This window comes from Kogia breviceps, chromosome 12, assembly GCF_026419965.1.
Source record: "Kogia breviceps isolate mKogBre1 chromosome 12, mKogBre1 haplotype 1, whole genome shotgun sequence".
Taxonomy (NCBI): Eukaryota; Metazoa; Chordata; class Mammalia; order Artiodactyla; family Physeteridae; genus Kogia; species Kogia breviceps.
The window spans coordinates 3,012,717-3,025,480 of record NC_081321.1 but is presented as its reverse complement, the minus strand read 5'-3'; the positions used below and the strand labels follow the sequence as shown (position 1 = coordinate 3,025,480).

The 12,764-nt window shown below is 43.7% G+C and overlaps 1 protein-coding gene across 6 annotated transcripts in view; it reads right to left on the bottom strand.

Annotated features, from left to right (window-relative positions):
* The window catches only part of TULP3 (TUB like protein 3), a 37,752-nt gene extending 26,264 nt beyond the window's left edge, over positions 1–11,488 (bottom strand). For 3 of the 6 annotated variants that reach the window (XM_067008540.1, XM_067008541.1, XM_067008544.1), the window contains exon 1: positions 11,342–11,452. In XM_067008540.1, the coding sequence (XP_066864641.1) occupies positions 11,342–11,382 (41 nt within the window). In that variant the 5' untranslated portion in view covers positions 11,383–11,452. Of the gene's footprint in view, positions 1–11,341 lie in introns of all 6 variants that reach the window. The other 3 variants (XM_059081361.2, XM_067008545.1, XM_067008542.1) reach the window with 2 other exon arrangements.
* Positions 11,489–12,764: the final 1,276 nt, after the last annotated feature.

Below are 12,764 nucleotides of genomic sequence, written 5' to 3'. Positions count from 1 at the left end.
CTCTAGGCACGCGGGCTTCAGTAGTCATGGCGCACGGGCTTAGCTGCTCCGTGGCACGTGGGATCTTCCCAGACCAGGGATCGAACCCATGTCCTCTTCATTGGCAGGTGGATTTTTATCCACTGTGCCACCAGGGGAGTCCCAGTGCTAAGTATTTTTAATGTATTATTTTATTTATTCCTCAAAACAGTCCTATGAATTAGGTACTATTATTTTTCACACCTTGAAGATAAAGAAACAGACCTGGAGAGCCATGCAGAAACAGATACTAATCCTGGTCCCTTTGCAAAGTCTAAATTACACCTAAAAATCAAATATATTCTACTTCTTTTTTGAAGCTAGCTCTAGGAGACAGAAAGTTAGATAGTATACAGCATCTTACTAAGGCCACTGACTTCCTTTAGATGTAGAAAGTCATGTAACTTCCTCTTCAATAAAAGAATTAATAAAACACTATGCCAGGGAATTCCCTGGTGGTCCAGTGGTTAGGACTCCACACTTCCACTGACCGGGGGCGGCGGGGGGGGGCCCGGGTTCAATCCCTGGTTGGGGAACTAAGATCCCGCAAGCTGCGTGGCCCAGCCAAAAACAAAACAAAACAATATAAAACTCTATGCCAGTCATCACAGTAGACTGCAAGTACGAATGAACAGACAAGATTTAATACCATCAGGAGACAGATTTGCTTGACTGACGGAAGTCCACAAAAATGGAATCAAATGACTGTCTTCAACTGATAAACCAAACCCTTCTGAATGCCTTTAAGCTCTCTCTAAAGTCTTTTCTATTTCTGACAATTTCCTAATTTAACATTTTGTGACTCATCATTCTTAGAAACAGTAAAGTATAAAACAAGACAGAAGTGGTTCTCAATTATTTGTACTATAAATTTTTACTAGGAGTTGATTGCCAGAAAAAAACTATAAATACAAAATCTTATTTAATAAGACAAATTCCATGGCTACAAAGGGAAGAATGGCTTTCCTGCATTTGGGGTAAACACACCAAAGCACTTTGGTTTAACAGTTCACCACATTCCTACATTTTAGAGGTTTTGTGCATTTTAATAATGCATTGCAACCTGGAATTTGTATACGATGTCCAAGGCTCTTCCTGACTACTAACATGTAAGCAGATTTAATAACCCCTTAGATATAGATGTGGAGGTGCGTTCTGATTCTCTGACAGTCCCCTCTATTAATTCCTTTATAACCTTTACATTTTAGAATAACAACAACATGGACTTCCTTGGTGGCGCAGTGGTTAAGAATCCGCCTGCCAACGCAGGGGACACGGGTTTGAGCCCTGGTCCAGGAAGATCCCACATGTCACAGAACAACTAAGCCCATGCGCCACAACTACTGAGGCTGCGCTCTAGAGCCCATGAGCCACAACTACTGAGCCCACGTGCCACAACTACTGAAGCCTGTGTGCCTACAGCCCATGCTCTGCAACATGAGAAGCCACCACAATGAGAAGACCCCGCACCACAACGAAGAGTAGCCCCCGCTTGCCACAACTAGAGAAAAGCTCACGTGCAGCAACAAAGACCTAACACAGCCAAAAGTAAAATAAATAATAAATTTTTTTTAAAAAAAGAATAGCAACAACAACATTGAATGTTAAATAAATCTTCTCGTTTTCTCCCTAGCTTAAAAGAGTGACAAATAGACAAAAATATCAGATCTGTTACACATTTCGCCTCAACTTTGTGGGCCCCTATCTAGATATGCTCCTGATTTACTTACTGCTTTTAATCCTCATTCACATATTTTTAAACCAAGCTTTATGTATACAGTGATAGATTATTAGTATCCAGTGAACATTAGTACACACTTGAAAAAGTCCTACATAAAATAACTAAGACAAAAAGTAAACTCACTGTAATGGATTAGTATTTTCAACAGCTACTGCTATGAATCTGCTTTTCCTCCAACTCACTTGGCCCTCTTCACTAAACCAGAACTGTGAGACCCTCTAGCATGGAAAAAAGAATCATTCTATCCTCCCATAAAATGCGAAAACCTCTTCAATAACGCTAAAATCTGAAACAGAACTGAAGTCCTCAAACATTTCTCTTAAGACCTCTAACCGTGAAGAAAACAGCTGTGTCTTTAATGCCTTATCGTGACACCACTAATTCCTTTCATCAAGCCTGGGCAAGATGAACAGTTTACATAAACAGGGTGGTGTAATCAAAGCATCTGACGGGAACGGAAGAGGCACTAAAAAGATGCTATATAACTGTAGCACTTAGATACCTCCTCTACGTCAAAAGTTACACTTTCTCTGTGCTCTAGTTTCAAATATAACTTAGCAGAAATAATAAAGATATTTTATGTACTTATAATAAATCTGAAGTAGCATTTCTAGTCAAACTGGAATATGATCTTACTAAACTTGCATTTTTTCCTTTAACAGTCTCTTTCCTTCATTTGAAACTAAGTTGTTGAATAGCAAGCCTAAACAAGCCTGGTTAGTAAATCCACACAAAACAAAAAGAAGTCCTATAGAGTAAAAGAAATGAAATTACTGTTTTTCCTCCCATTTTTCTCATGGAAAATTTCCTATTTAATTGGTACAGAAAAAAACCTTAAGATATATCTTTGAGGAACACAGATCAATCACACAAGTGTGGCCCATGGGAATGCCCACAGAACACCATTCTCCTGGACCACTCTCCAGTTACTGATTAGCCACAATGTAAACTGAAGATAGCCACAAGGCTCTACTGCAGAATACACACAGAGAATTTTCTGAGAATGTGCTCGACCTACACAACTTTGTTTGTGGGCACCAATCTCAAAATGGATCAAAGACCAAAATGTAAGAGCTACAACTATAAAACTTAGAAGAAAACATAAGAGTAAATCTTCATGGGACTTCCCTGGTGGCTCAGTGGTTAAGAATCTGCCTGCCAATGCAGGGGACACGGGTTCGAGCCCTGGTCCGGGAAGATCCCACACGCCGCAGAGTCCATGCACAATAACTACTGAGCCTGTGCTCTAGAGCCCGCGAGCCACAACTACTGAGCCCGCCTGCCACAACTACTGCGGCCTGCGCGCCTAGAGCCCAAGCTCTGCAGCAGGAGCCGCTGCAACGAGAAGCCCGCGCACCGCAAGGAAGAGTAGCCTCCACTCGCCGCAACTAGGGAAAGCCTGCGCAGCCACGAAGACCCAACGCAGCCAAAAATAAATAAATTAATTTTTTTAAAAAAAGCTTCATATTATTCATCGTTAGGGAAGCAAATCACAACCACAATGAGATGCTATTTCACATCCACTAGAACAACGATAATGAAAAAGACAGACGCTAACAAGGACTGGTGAGGATGCAGAGGAAGTGGAGTCCGCGTACACTGCTGGTCCCATAAACTGCCGCAGCCATTTTGGAAAGCGGTCTGATAATTCCTCAAGCTGTAAAACAGTCACCACACGAGCCCTACTTGGATATACACGAAAGAGAAGTGAAAACATATGTTCTCACGAAGACCTGGACACGAGTGGTCATACAGCAGTATTACTCGTTACAGCCAAAAAGTGGAAACAACTCGAACGCCCATCAATTACCGAATGGATAAACAAAACGTGGCGTAGCCATGCAAGAGAATATTATTCAGCAATAAAAAGGAATGAAGTACTGATATATGCAGCGCGTAACAACATCAATGAACCGCAGAAACATTTTGCTAAGTCACAGAATCCAGTCACAAAATACCACGTATCATACAATTCCACTTAAATGAAATGTCCAGAATAGGCAAATCTGTAGAGGCAGAAAGTAGATTCGTGGCTGTCTTGGGCTAGGAGTAGGGGAGGGGACAAGGGAATGACTGTAAATGGGCAGGTTTCTTTGGTGGGGGTGTGTGTATGATGGGAATGTTCTAAGATTAGATTTTGGTAATAGTTGCAAAACTCTGCAAATAAGCTAAGAACTATTGAATTGCATACTTAAAATGGGTGTATTTTTCAGTATGTAAATTATACTTCAATATAGCTATTAAAAATAAGGTACAGTGTATATACTGTATTTTCAGTATATAAAGATTATATTTTTCTAAGTGGGGAAAAAAAAAAAGACTTGTGTGTGATGTCCACAGGCACAGAACTCCAGGATATACACAAACTGTTAACAAGTCGCCTCAAAGGTAGGGTATCAAAAAAACCTTCTTTTCCAAACCAGACATTTTTGAGAGTGAAAGAGTATGAGTAATTATACATTTATAATTATAAACGTAATTAGTAATTACAACAGCAGCTGTAAATCAGAGAGACAAGGGTAGTGAAACAGGAAAGCTTCCCATACCCCCTGTTTTACTTTTGTGATTTCACAGAACCAGTCACCAATCATTACTTCCCTCCAACTTATGGACATATAAATAGCCTTTAAAGTCTAATTTTATATCTAATAATCTATTATTGGCACACTGATGTTTATGTGCGTTTGTTCATGCAATATTTCTATCAAAGTGCCTCTAACAGCCGAAGAGAGTGATTTCATGGGGAAAGGAGGGGAAGTACAGCCAGAAGAAACCACCTACAATACTCTATCTTTAGAACCTCAAGTTTTACCCTGACAATTAATTTAACTTTGCACTCTACATTCCATTATTACTGGCTCTATTTGAACAAAAACCCCACTTCTCTCTTATAATAATATTCACAATATGAATAAAAACGACTGTCCAGGAAGAAACATCCTTATCTTGTGACTCAGCACAGGGGTCTGCAAACTACAGCCTCTGGGCCAAATTTGGCCCACTGCTTATTTCCGTATTGCCCATAAGCTAAGAATGGATTTTTCATTTTTAAAAGGTTAAAAAAAAATCAGAATAATATTTTATGACATGCACAAGTTATATCAAATTCAATTTTGCTGTCTATAGCTAAAGCCTTACTGAAACAGCCATGCTCTTTCATTTACTGCACATTCCTTTATGTATTCCCTACAGCTGCTTTTACCCTAGAGCAGCAAAGCCGAGTAGCTGGGACAGAGACCGTATGGCCCACAAAGTACAAAATATTTAGCATTTGGTGTCTTACAGGATAGGTTTGCTGACCCCTGGAGCAGACGAAACGAAAGGGTCAAATTCCCCATTTAGGGAAGCATGGGTCTGTGGTTAGAGTGGTTTCTAACACAACTTAACCTCATCTACAAAATGAGGATAATTGAGCACTAAATCAGAAAGTTACTGTTAAGATTAAATGAGATTTAGCCCATATAAGCACTCAATAAATGCAACGACTGCTATCATGTGAGATTTCTGCTCTACAACTTTTTTTTTTTTTTTTTTTTTTTTTTAGCCACACCGCATGGCATGCAGGATCTTAGTTCCCTGACCAGGGATCCAACCTGTGTCCCCTGTTGTGAAAGCGCAGAGTCTTAACCACTGCACTGCCGGGGAAGTCCCTACATTACAACTTTTTTAAGACTACAAACAAATGTATTACCTTAATCTTGTCTTCACTGACAGGACTTTAATAATTTCACCATGATATTACCACCTTTTTAAAACTTCTTCATAGCCTTTCTAATGCTGGAAACCTAAACATTTCTAGATTTCTCCTTGTATTAAATAAATCTTCAAAAATTTGAATTTTTATTGATATTGAAACATTAATATGTTGCCACACTGCCAGGTGCAGTACAGTTCCATTTAGTAAATAACTACTGTGTGCCAGAAACGACATTAAAAACTCTACATACCATCTCATCTAATTCTCACAGTAAACCTACAATCCCATCTCACAGAGGCATCTAACTCAGAGAGGAAGCTATCTGCTCAAGGTCAGACAGCGGATGAGTGAAAGAGCTAGCATTCACCACAAGTCCCAGTGCCACCTGCCTCAGCCTGCAGACCTGCATCTCTGGACCACAAATATTCAAATGGTCAGCAGAGAGTCCAGGATTTCATTATTATGGTATTTCAGTAAGTCTCCCAAGAATCTTTTCAGTCAAAATGCCAGTTCACTGGTATTTTTAGGCAGCAGAATTTCAAAGCTAGTGAATGGATTTTGAAGAAGCCCTTGGGAGCAGGTGATTACAGTATAAATACTATTGGGAAAGAGTCATCAGATTTCATTGTGTCTGAACTGATTACAGTGTCAGTTAGTTGGGTCAATAGCTATTAATAAAGTAATTTTCTCTAAGTCAACTGACAAATAGATTCACCTTGTCCAAATCCCAAATGTCAATACAGGAAGCCATATTTTCACACCAATGAGACCTAAGAGCACATCTGGCGGGAACAAAACATTGCCTCTGGGAAAAGGCACATAAAGATCAATTAGAACTGCCAAAAAGACTCCTTAGAAATCTAACCTCCCTCATCAGAAGAGAACTGTTAATATTCTAGGCTCAGCTGTCTTCTACTTGAATGACTGCTACAATCTGGAACTAATTTAATTGAAGCTAGAGAATCAAGATCCATTTCTGAAGAAGCCCATTTAGTAGAGACAATCAGAGAGAAGGGAGAATTGCTTGGGGAGAGAGAGGCAATGAGAAGGAAAACTTGGCAACTGATCAGATGATTCATTTGGCCCCAGAGAATGCAACAAGGAAAACTGCTTTACATGAAGCCCTCTCCATTTTGCATGTCCCACAGAGCAAAAGCAAAAAGCATTCTTTTAAGCGAGACACACAGAAAGGTTATTTTAAATGACTTGATCCAGAGGTTCAAGAACCCATTTATTCTTTTTTTTTTTCCTTTTTGGCTGTGTTGGGTCTTCGTTGCTGCGCGTGGGCTTTCTCTAGTTGTGGTGAGTGAGGGCTACTCTTCGTTGTAGTGTGCAGGCTTCTCATTGCAGTGGCTTCTCTTGTTGCAGGCTCTAGCTGCACGGGCTCAGTAGTTGTGGCACATGGGCCCAGTAGTTGTGGCACACGGTCTTAGTTGCTCCGCGGCATGTGGGATCTTCCCGGACCAGGGCTCAAACCCATGTCCCCTGCATTAGCAGGAGGATTTTTAACCACCGAACCACCAGGGAAGTCCCCCCGTTTACTCGTTATACATTTAAAAAAGGACATTACTCTGAATCACAGTGCACTCCACCTTTTGCTGGATTCTCCTTTCCTCAGAGCTTATAGTTTCTCTCCAGTAATGTTACTTATTTCCCTTCTCTCCTGTGTAAAGATGAAAGTACATTTTTTTGCCTAACAACACCAAATAAATATTTCCACTCCTATTCCATTGGATGAAATTAATACTCATTTGTACTTTGCTAAAATGTCCAATTTCTTCAACTGTTTGCCCTAAAAATAATCACTAGGATGTAATCATCAGTTGTTATCATTTACTTGCACTAATGGCATCCAGAAAGATCCGGAACACATATTTTGATAATAACTGAGAAAAAGAAGAGAGGAGACAAGAAGTCAAAAGCCCAGTTTTACTTCTAGATTTTAGTTTTGATTACATCATTTACTTGTCTTGTAACTTAGCTATATCACACCCTTTCAGAGCCTTAATTTCCCTACATATAGAACGAAGATAACGACAGTGGCCGTGCTCTCTTCAGAGTTGTGAAGCTCAAAAGAGATCATGAACATGAAAGCTCTATGAACACAGCAAAGGATACACAAATGTAAGCCATCACTGTTGATCATTTTATCGTGACAGAGCTTCCCTTTTTAAAAGCACAGCTTGCCAACTTTACTCAGTCAAAACATCTCATTCTACTTTGCCCCTGGCTTATATGACATATCAAATTGCCGTAACAAAATTCACTGAATTTCAATAGGAAAACAAGTCAACCCTCTATAAACTTGCTTCATTCTAAAACCTAAAATCAAAGGCAAACTACATATTTGTTGCCATTTCTTCCAGCAAATTTAAGAAGCAGTGATTTATTTTTCAGGAAGCTTGTCTGAAAAATAATTCTTGTTTTCTTCCTACAAGCCTTATTTTTTATACATTAATTATCACAGAAAAAAAACCTGAAGGAACCATAGTTCATAGTCTAAAAATATATCTTGCCCATGACAAAAGCAGATATCAGGGTTTAGATTATCATATTCTACCCTAAAACTCAAAATCATCAAGTTTTAAGAAAGGAAAATGAAGAGATTACTTAATATACAGAATACCTTTGGAAGATCTCCCTAAGAAACCTGCCAATGAAAGAACTGACACAAAGACAATGAGAAAAGAAAACATACTTTTCACTGAATATCATTTTGTACCTTTTGAAATCTGAGCTATGTGCACTTAAAAATTATGTTATTTGGGGATTCCCTGGTTGCGCAGTGGTTGAGAGTCCGCCTGCCGACGCAGGGGACGCGGGTTTGTGCCCCGGTCCGGGAGGATCCCACGTGCCGCGGAGCGGCTGGGCCCGTGAGCCGTGGCCGCTGAGCCTGCGCGTCCGGAGCCTGTGCTCCGCATTGGGAGAGGCCACGGCAGTGAGAGGCCCGCGTACCGCGAGAAAAAAAAAATTATGTTATTTTATTAATTCAGTATAAATCATGGAGGGAATCCGAAGAAGCCCTATTATTCCAGAGGAGAAAACTGAAGCCAAAGAAGTAGATGAGTGCTTCAACATCGCACTGCTGGACAGTGGAGAAGCTGGGACGAGAGCTCAGGAACCCAGGAAGCCTCCAGTGCTTCCCCCTCGCCACAATGCCTTGTGGTAAAACAGCAAGGGCCACCTGATAAACAACTAAAGTACTAATGCAATCCCTTTCAAAACTGTGGCCTTCCAGGGGTCCTCGTGACTTCTAAGATACAACGATAATCATTAATGTTGTCACAGAAGTTCTAAAGCAAAGGGTCAGAGATAACAATCCTCATTATCAAGACTCATAACAAGTACTAAGAGTTAAGAAAGACAGCACAGCCATCGGAATGTGGACAGTGTGTCTCTTCTCGGGCATCAGCAGAGTCAAGCTCTAACCAGGACAGGAAAATGGTGCAGCCTTTACTAACAGTAAGAAAGTCTGATGAGGCAGCACAGATTTAGTACAAAGAGCTTCTTCCTAGTGAACTGACTCAGAGGAAGTAAAAGCAGACCACAGGAAATTGTAGTTTGAAAGAAGCCTTAACAATTCCACTGAGAACGACTCTTGAATAGAACTAAGGATTCTCAATGCCCCTTCTAGTCCTAAAATCCTCAAACATGGAGAAGCAAGGCAGCTTCAGCTCCTCTTCTGAGTAACTCAAGCATACTTTTCCTCTTGGTAAGAAGAAATGTTAACTTTTTGTTTCACTGGGCACCAAGGCAGGGAAAACAGCATTTCCATAGGAAAGAATAAGAGAAGCCAGAAATGAAAACTATTCCAAAGAACGCCTGAGTCTGTCTGCTTGGAAAGGAAATTTATTACAGGGATTCTTCTTTCCTTCCTAGGTCTCTATGTAGCCTTCGTATTTGAAGAAAGACATGCATGTTAGACGTTACCGGGCTTTTACTGTAGCTTCTGATGTCTGCCAAACATACTGTAATCATGTATTAGTTAATCTAAGTATTTTTAAGCACTGGGTAAGTCTGTTTGCCAACAATTAGTTCATCTGATGAAGCCTTTGAAAAAGAGAGAACTTGAGTGAGGATACCAAGCCTGGCCAAGACATAACCTCCAGCCATCACTCCTGTTTGTATTTCTGAAGAAAAATCATAGCATATGGACAAACCATACACTAGGACTTTCTCAGTCATCCCTGGGTCACAAGGTCACATCACGCGGAGAAGTCTCTCTCATCACATCTTCAATCCTGTATCGGGAACAAAAGGCCAGAGAGGCTCAAGTTCCAGCACTAGCCGACCACTGTCATCTCTAGGGGAATCTACAATACAAACACCTCACCTCAGCCAAGGATCTGAGAGTGCTGTTTCAAATTCCATCTCCAATTTCCACTAAATATTTCAGATACAGGAAAAATGTCTGAAGTAGTGTTTGTTCATAATTTTTCTACTTTGTTGAAAATAACTCTGCCTCATGGGAAAACGGTCTCATCATTCAAAGAAGAAAGAAAAATTCACGGGAAACTTGAAAGTCAGATGTTATCCTTCACACTGAAAGGTACTAATACCAAAAACTCTATCCATGTATTTCATCAAAAACGTCCTAGGGGCTTCCCTGGGGGCGCAGTGGTTGACAGTCCGCCTGCCGATGCAGGGGACACGGGTTCGTGCCCCGGTCCAGGAAGATCCCACGTGCCGCGGAGCGGCTGGGCCCGTGAGCCATGGCCGCTGAGCCTGCGCGTCCGGAGCCTGTGCTCCGCAACGGGAGAGGCCACGGCAGTGAGAGGCCCGCAAAAAAAAAAAAAAAAAAAAGTCCTAAACACACAACCGGAAGCCAAAAATGTCAGAGACATTCATTCCACTCCCTCTCGGCAACAAGTCAGTTAACCAGTGACAGAACCTACAGCAGAAGAAACACTTGGTGACTCACACATTCCCCTTTGACGTCCATTTTAAAATTAAAGAGCTGGTTTCTTTGGGAAGAAAAAGAGGGACAAACTTTAAAATTATCCATTGAAACTTCAGGTCCAAAAACTTAAAAACCTCTTTGCCTCCTGGTCTCAATTTCAAAGTCAATTCCATTTTTCATTCCAAAAATCATGAGTCACACCATACATCTGGTAGCCGAGAAATTTACTGCCTTAAATTCATTCACTTAAGATTGACCGAATGCCCACAAGTGAGCGAGCACCATCCGAATTCAACGAGGATGCTGAATTTTAACGGGATCTCCTCCTGGAGCTTCCATATTTATACCTGGAAACACAGATTCTTCTTCTCTCGACTTCAGGGAAAAAAAAAAAAGCAGTAAACCAACTTCACAGAGCGCTGCTCTCACGTAAATAAAACCCGATAAAACAGAAAAACGGGTCTTGTCCGCAGCAAGGCCACCTGAGCGACAAACTTTTGAGTGGTTTTCAGCTGCTGACCCGCGACCAGGCGGTACCGGGCAGAAGGCGGGCATGGGCGGAGTGGGCAGGCTCGGGTCCAGGCGAAGCTGTGATTCCACCCCGCCCGCCCGCCCGCATCCACGCTTCGGGATCCCGTCCGAACCTACCGGCCCGGCCCGGCCCGGCCTGCGCTGACCCCTCCGGAGCACCGGCCCTGGGGCGGGATGCCGCGACCACCACCACAGCCGCTCCGCTGGCCCCCGGAACCACCCCGCACCCCCGGCCCAGGCGGAGCAGCCCCTCACAGACGCGTTCTGACGAGGCCGGACCCACCCGGCGAGTGCCGGCGCGACTGTACACGAGCCGGCCCTCGGCGCGAGCAGCCCCCTGCCCGCACTCCGCCCCCACTCGTCTCCCGCCGCCCAGCCTCCCGCACTCCCCTCGGCTCCCAGCCCGGACCGCCACGGCCCCCTTCAGCCTCCGCTCGTCGCCACCGCTCCTGACCTGTCCCCGGGGGGCGCCGGACGGCGGCGCGACGCCTCCATCCCGCTGCCCCGAGAGCAGCGACCTTGTCCCCCGCGCGGCGGCGGCTGGGAGCCAGCTTGGCGCAGAGGCCCAGCCCCGCAACAGCACCTCGCACTGTCGCCGCCGTCCATTGGCCATCGCGCTCCCGCCGCTCCGCACCCATTGGTCCGCGCGCCCGCTGCTCCCCACCACCCCCGCGGTGGGTTGCTAGGGGCGGTGCCGGCGCCGCGGGAGGGTTGCTACGGACGGGTTGCTGCGCGCTGGTTGCTACGCGCAGCTGGGTTGGAGGAGCCGCCCAGCCCCCAGTAACCGCCGCGCGCCCAGGCAGCCCTCACCCAGCGGTCCATACCCCGAAGCCCCCTGCCGAGCCCGAGGCCTTCCCGGAACCACACTTGCTCGCCCGGCAGTCCTTCCCAACCAAGTGCGTCTGCGCCCCCTCCCCTAGTCCAGCCCAAGCTTTTAGGTCGTCCCCCGACCTGTCCTGCACGATCTTTTCCTGCCTGACGATCTTTTCCGTCTACCGCCCTCGGCAGCCTACCGGCCGTCTTCGGACATCAGTATCCCATAAAGAGATCCGCTATCGGATCCAGTAAATCTTGTCCCCAACTTATATGCAGCATTACAGTCCCTACAGAACATCCCGTCAAAACTCATCGCGTGTTGACTTTGCGGCGTTCCATTCCGAGGCCAAAGTTGTCCCCACACTGGTTTTGAGCCTCTAAAAGGCAGAAAATTTGGCACAAGCTAGGAGAGCCGAGCACTGCTTTCTCTGGTCAGCCTCCACTCACTGTGTGACCCCGAACACGGTTCCCGAACACGGTTATCCGTGCTTCAAATCCCCATCTTTAAAATAAATAATCCCTGCTTGTGTAGCTCGGGTTGGACCTGACACAGACTAGGTTCTGAAGGCTGACGGAATGGAGTTGAATGAGATGCTACCTGTATGGGTGGAAGGAAAATTGAGACATTTTGTTGACCAGGCAGTCCTGCATGAATTCCGATAAAAAGTAGTATTTGAAAAGATTATATATTTACATACATTTTAAAGTTACAAGAAATCGTTTTCCCACCCTATTTAATATTTACAGATTACTACAGTTGGAAACAAAAATTCAAAACATAGTAACCCTAAGTAACCTATGTCCCCTTTATCTCCCTTGGTCCCACTGACTCATTAAAACAGGCTTGCTGCCCTTTCTTCATCCAGCCCTCTCAGCAGATGAGCCAAGATTGCAGAGACAGCAGCTCAACTACAAAGAGTCAGTTTGCTTTGAGTTTTTCTGTGCATCTGGTCACAGAGGAAGCGGTCACGGAGTCGGTACTCAGACATGTGGAATGAATTAGTTTGAATGAGGTGTTTAAAAGGATGAATAAGCAGTGGTTAAAGGGAACAATTAAGAAA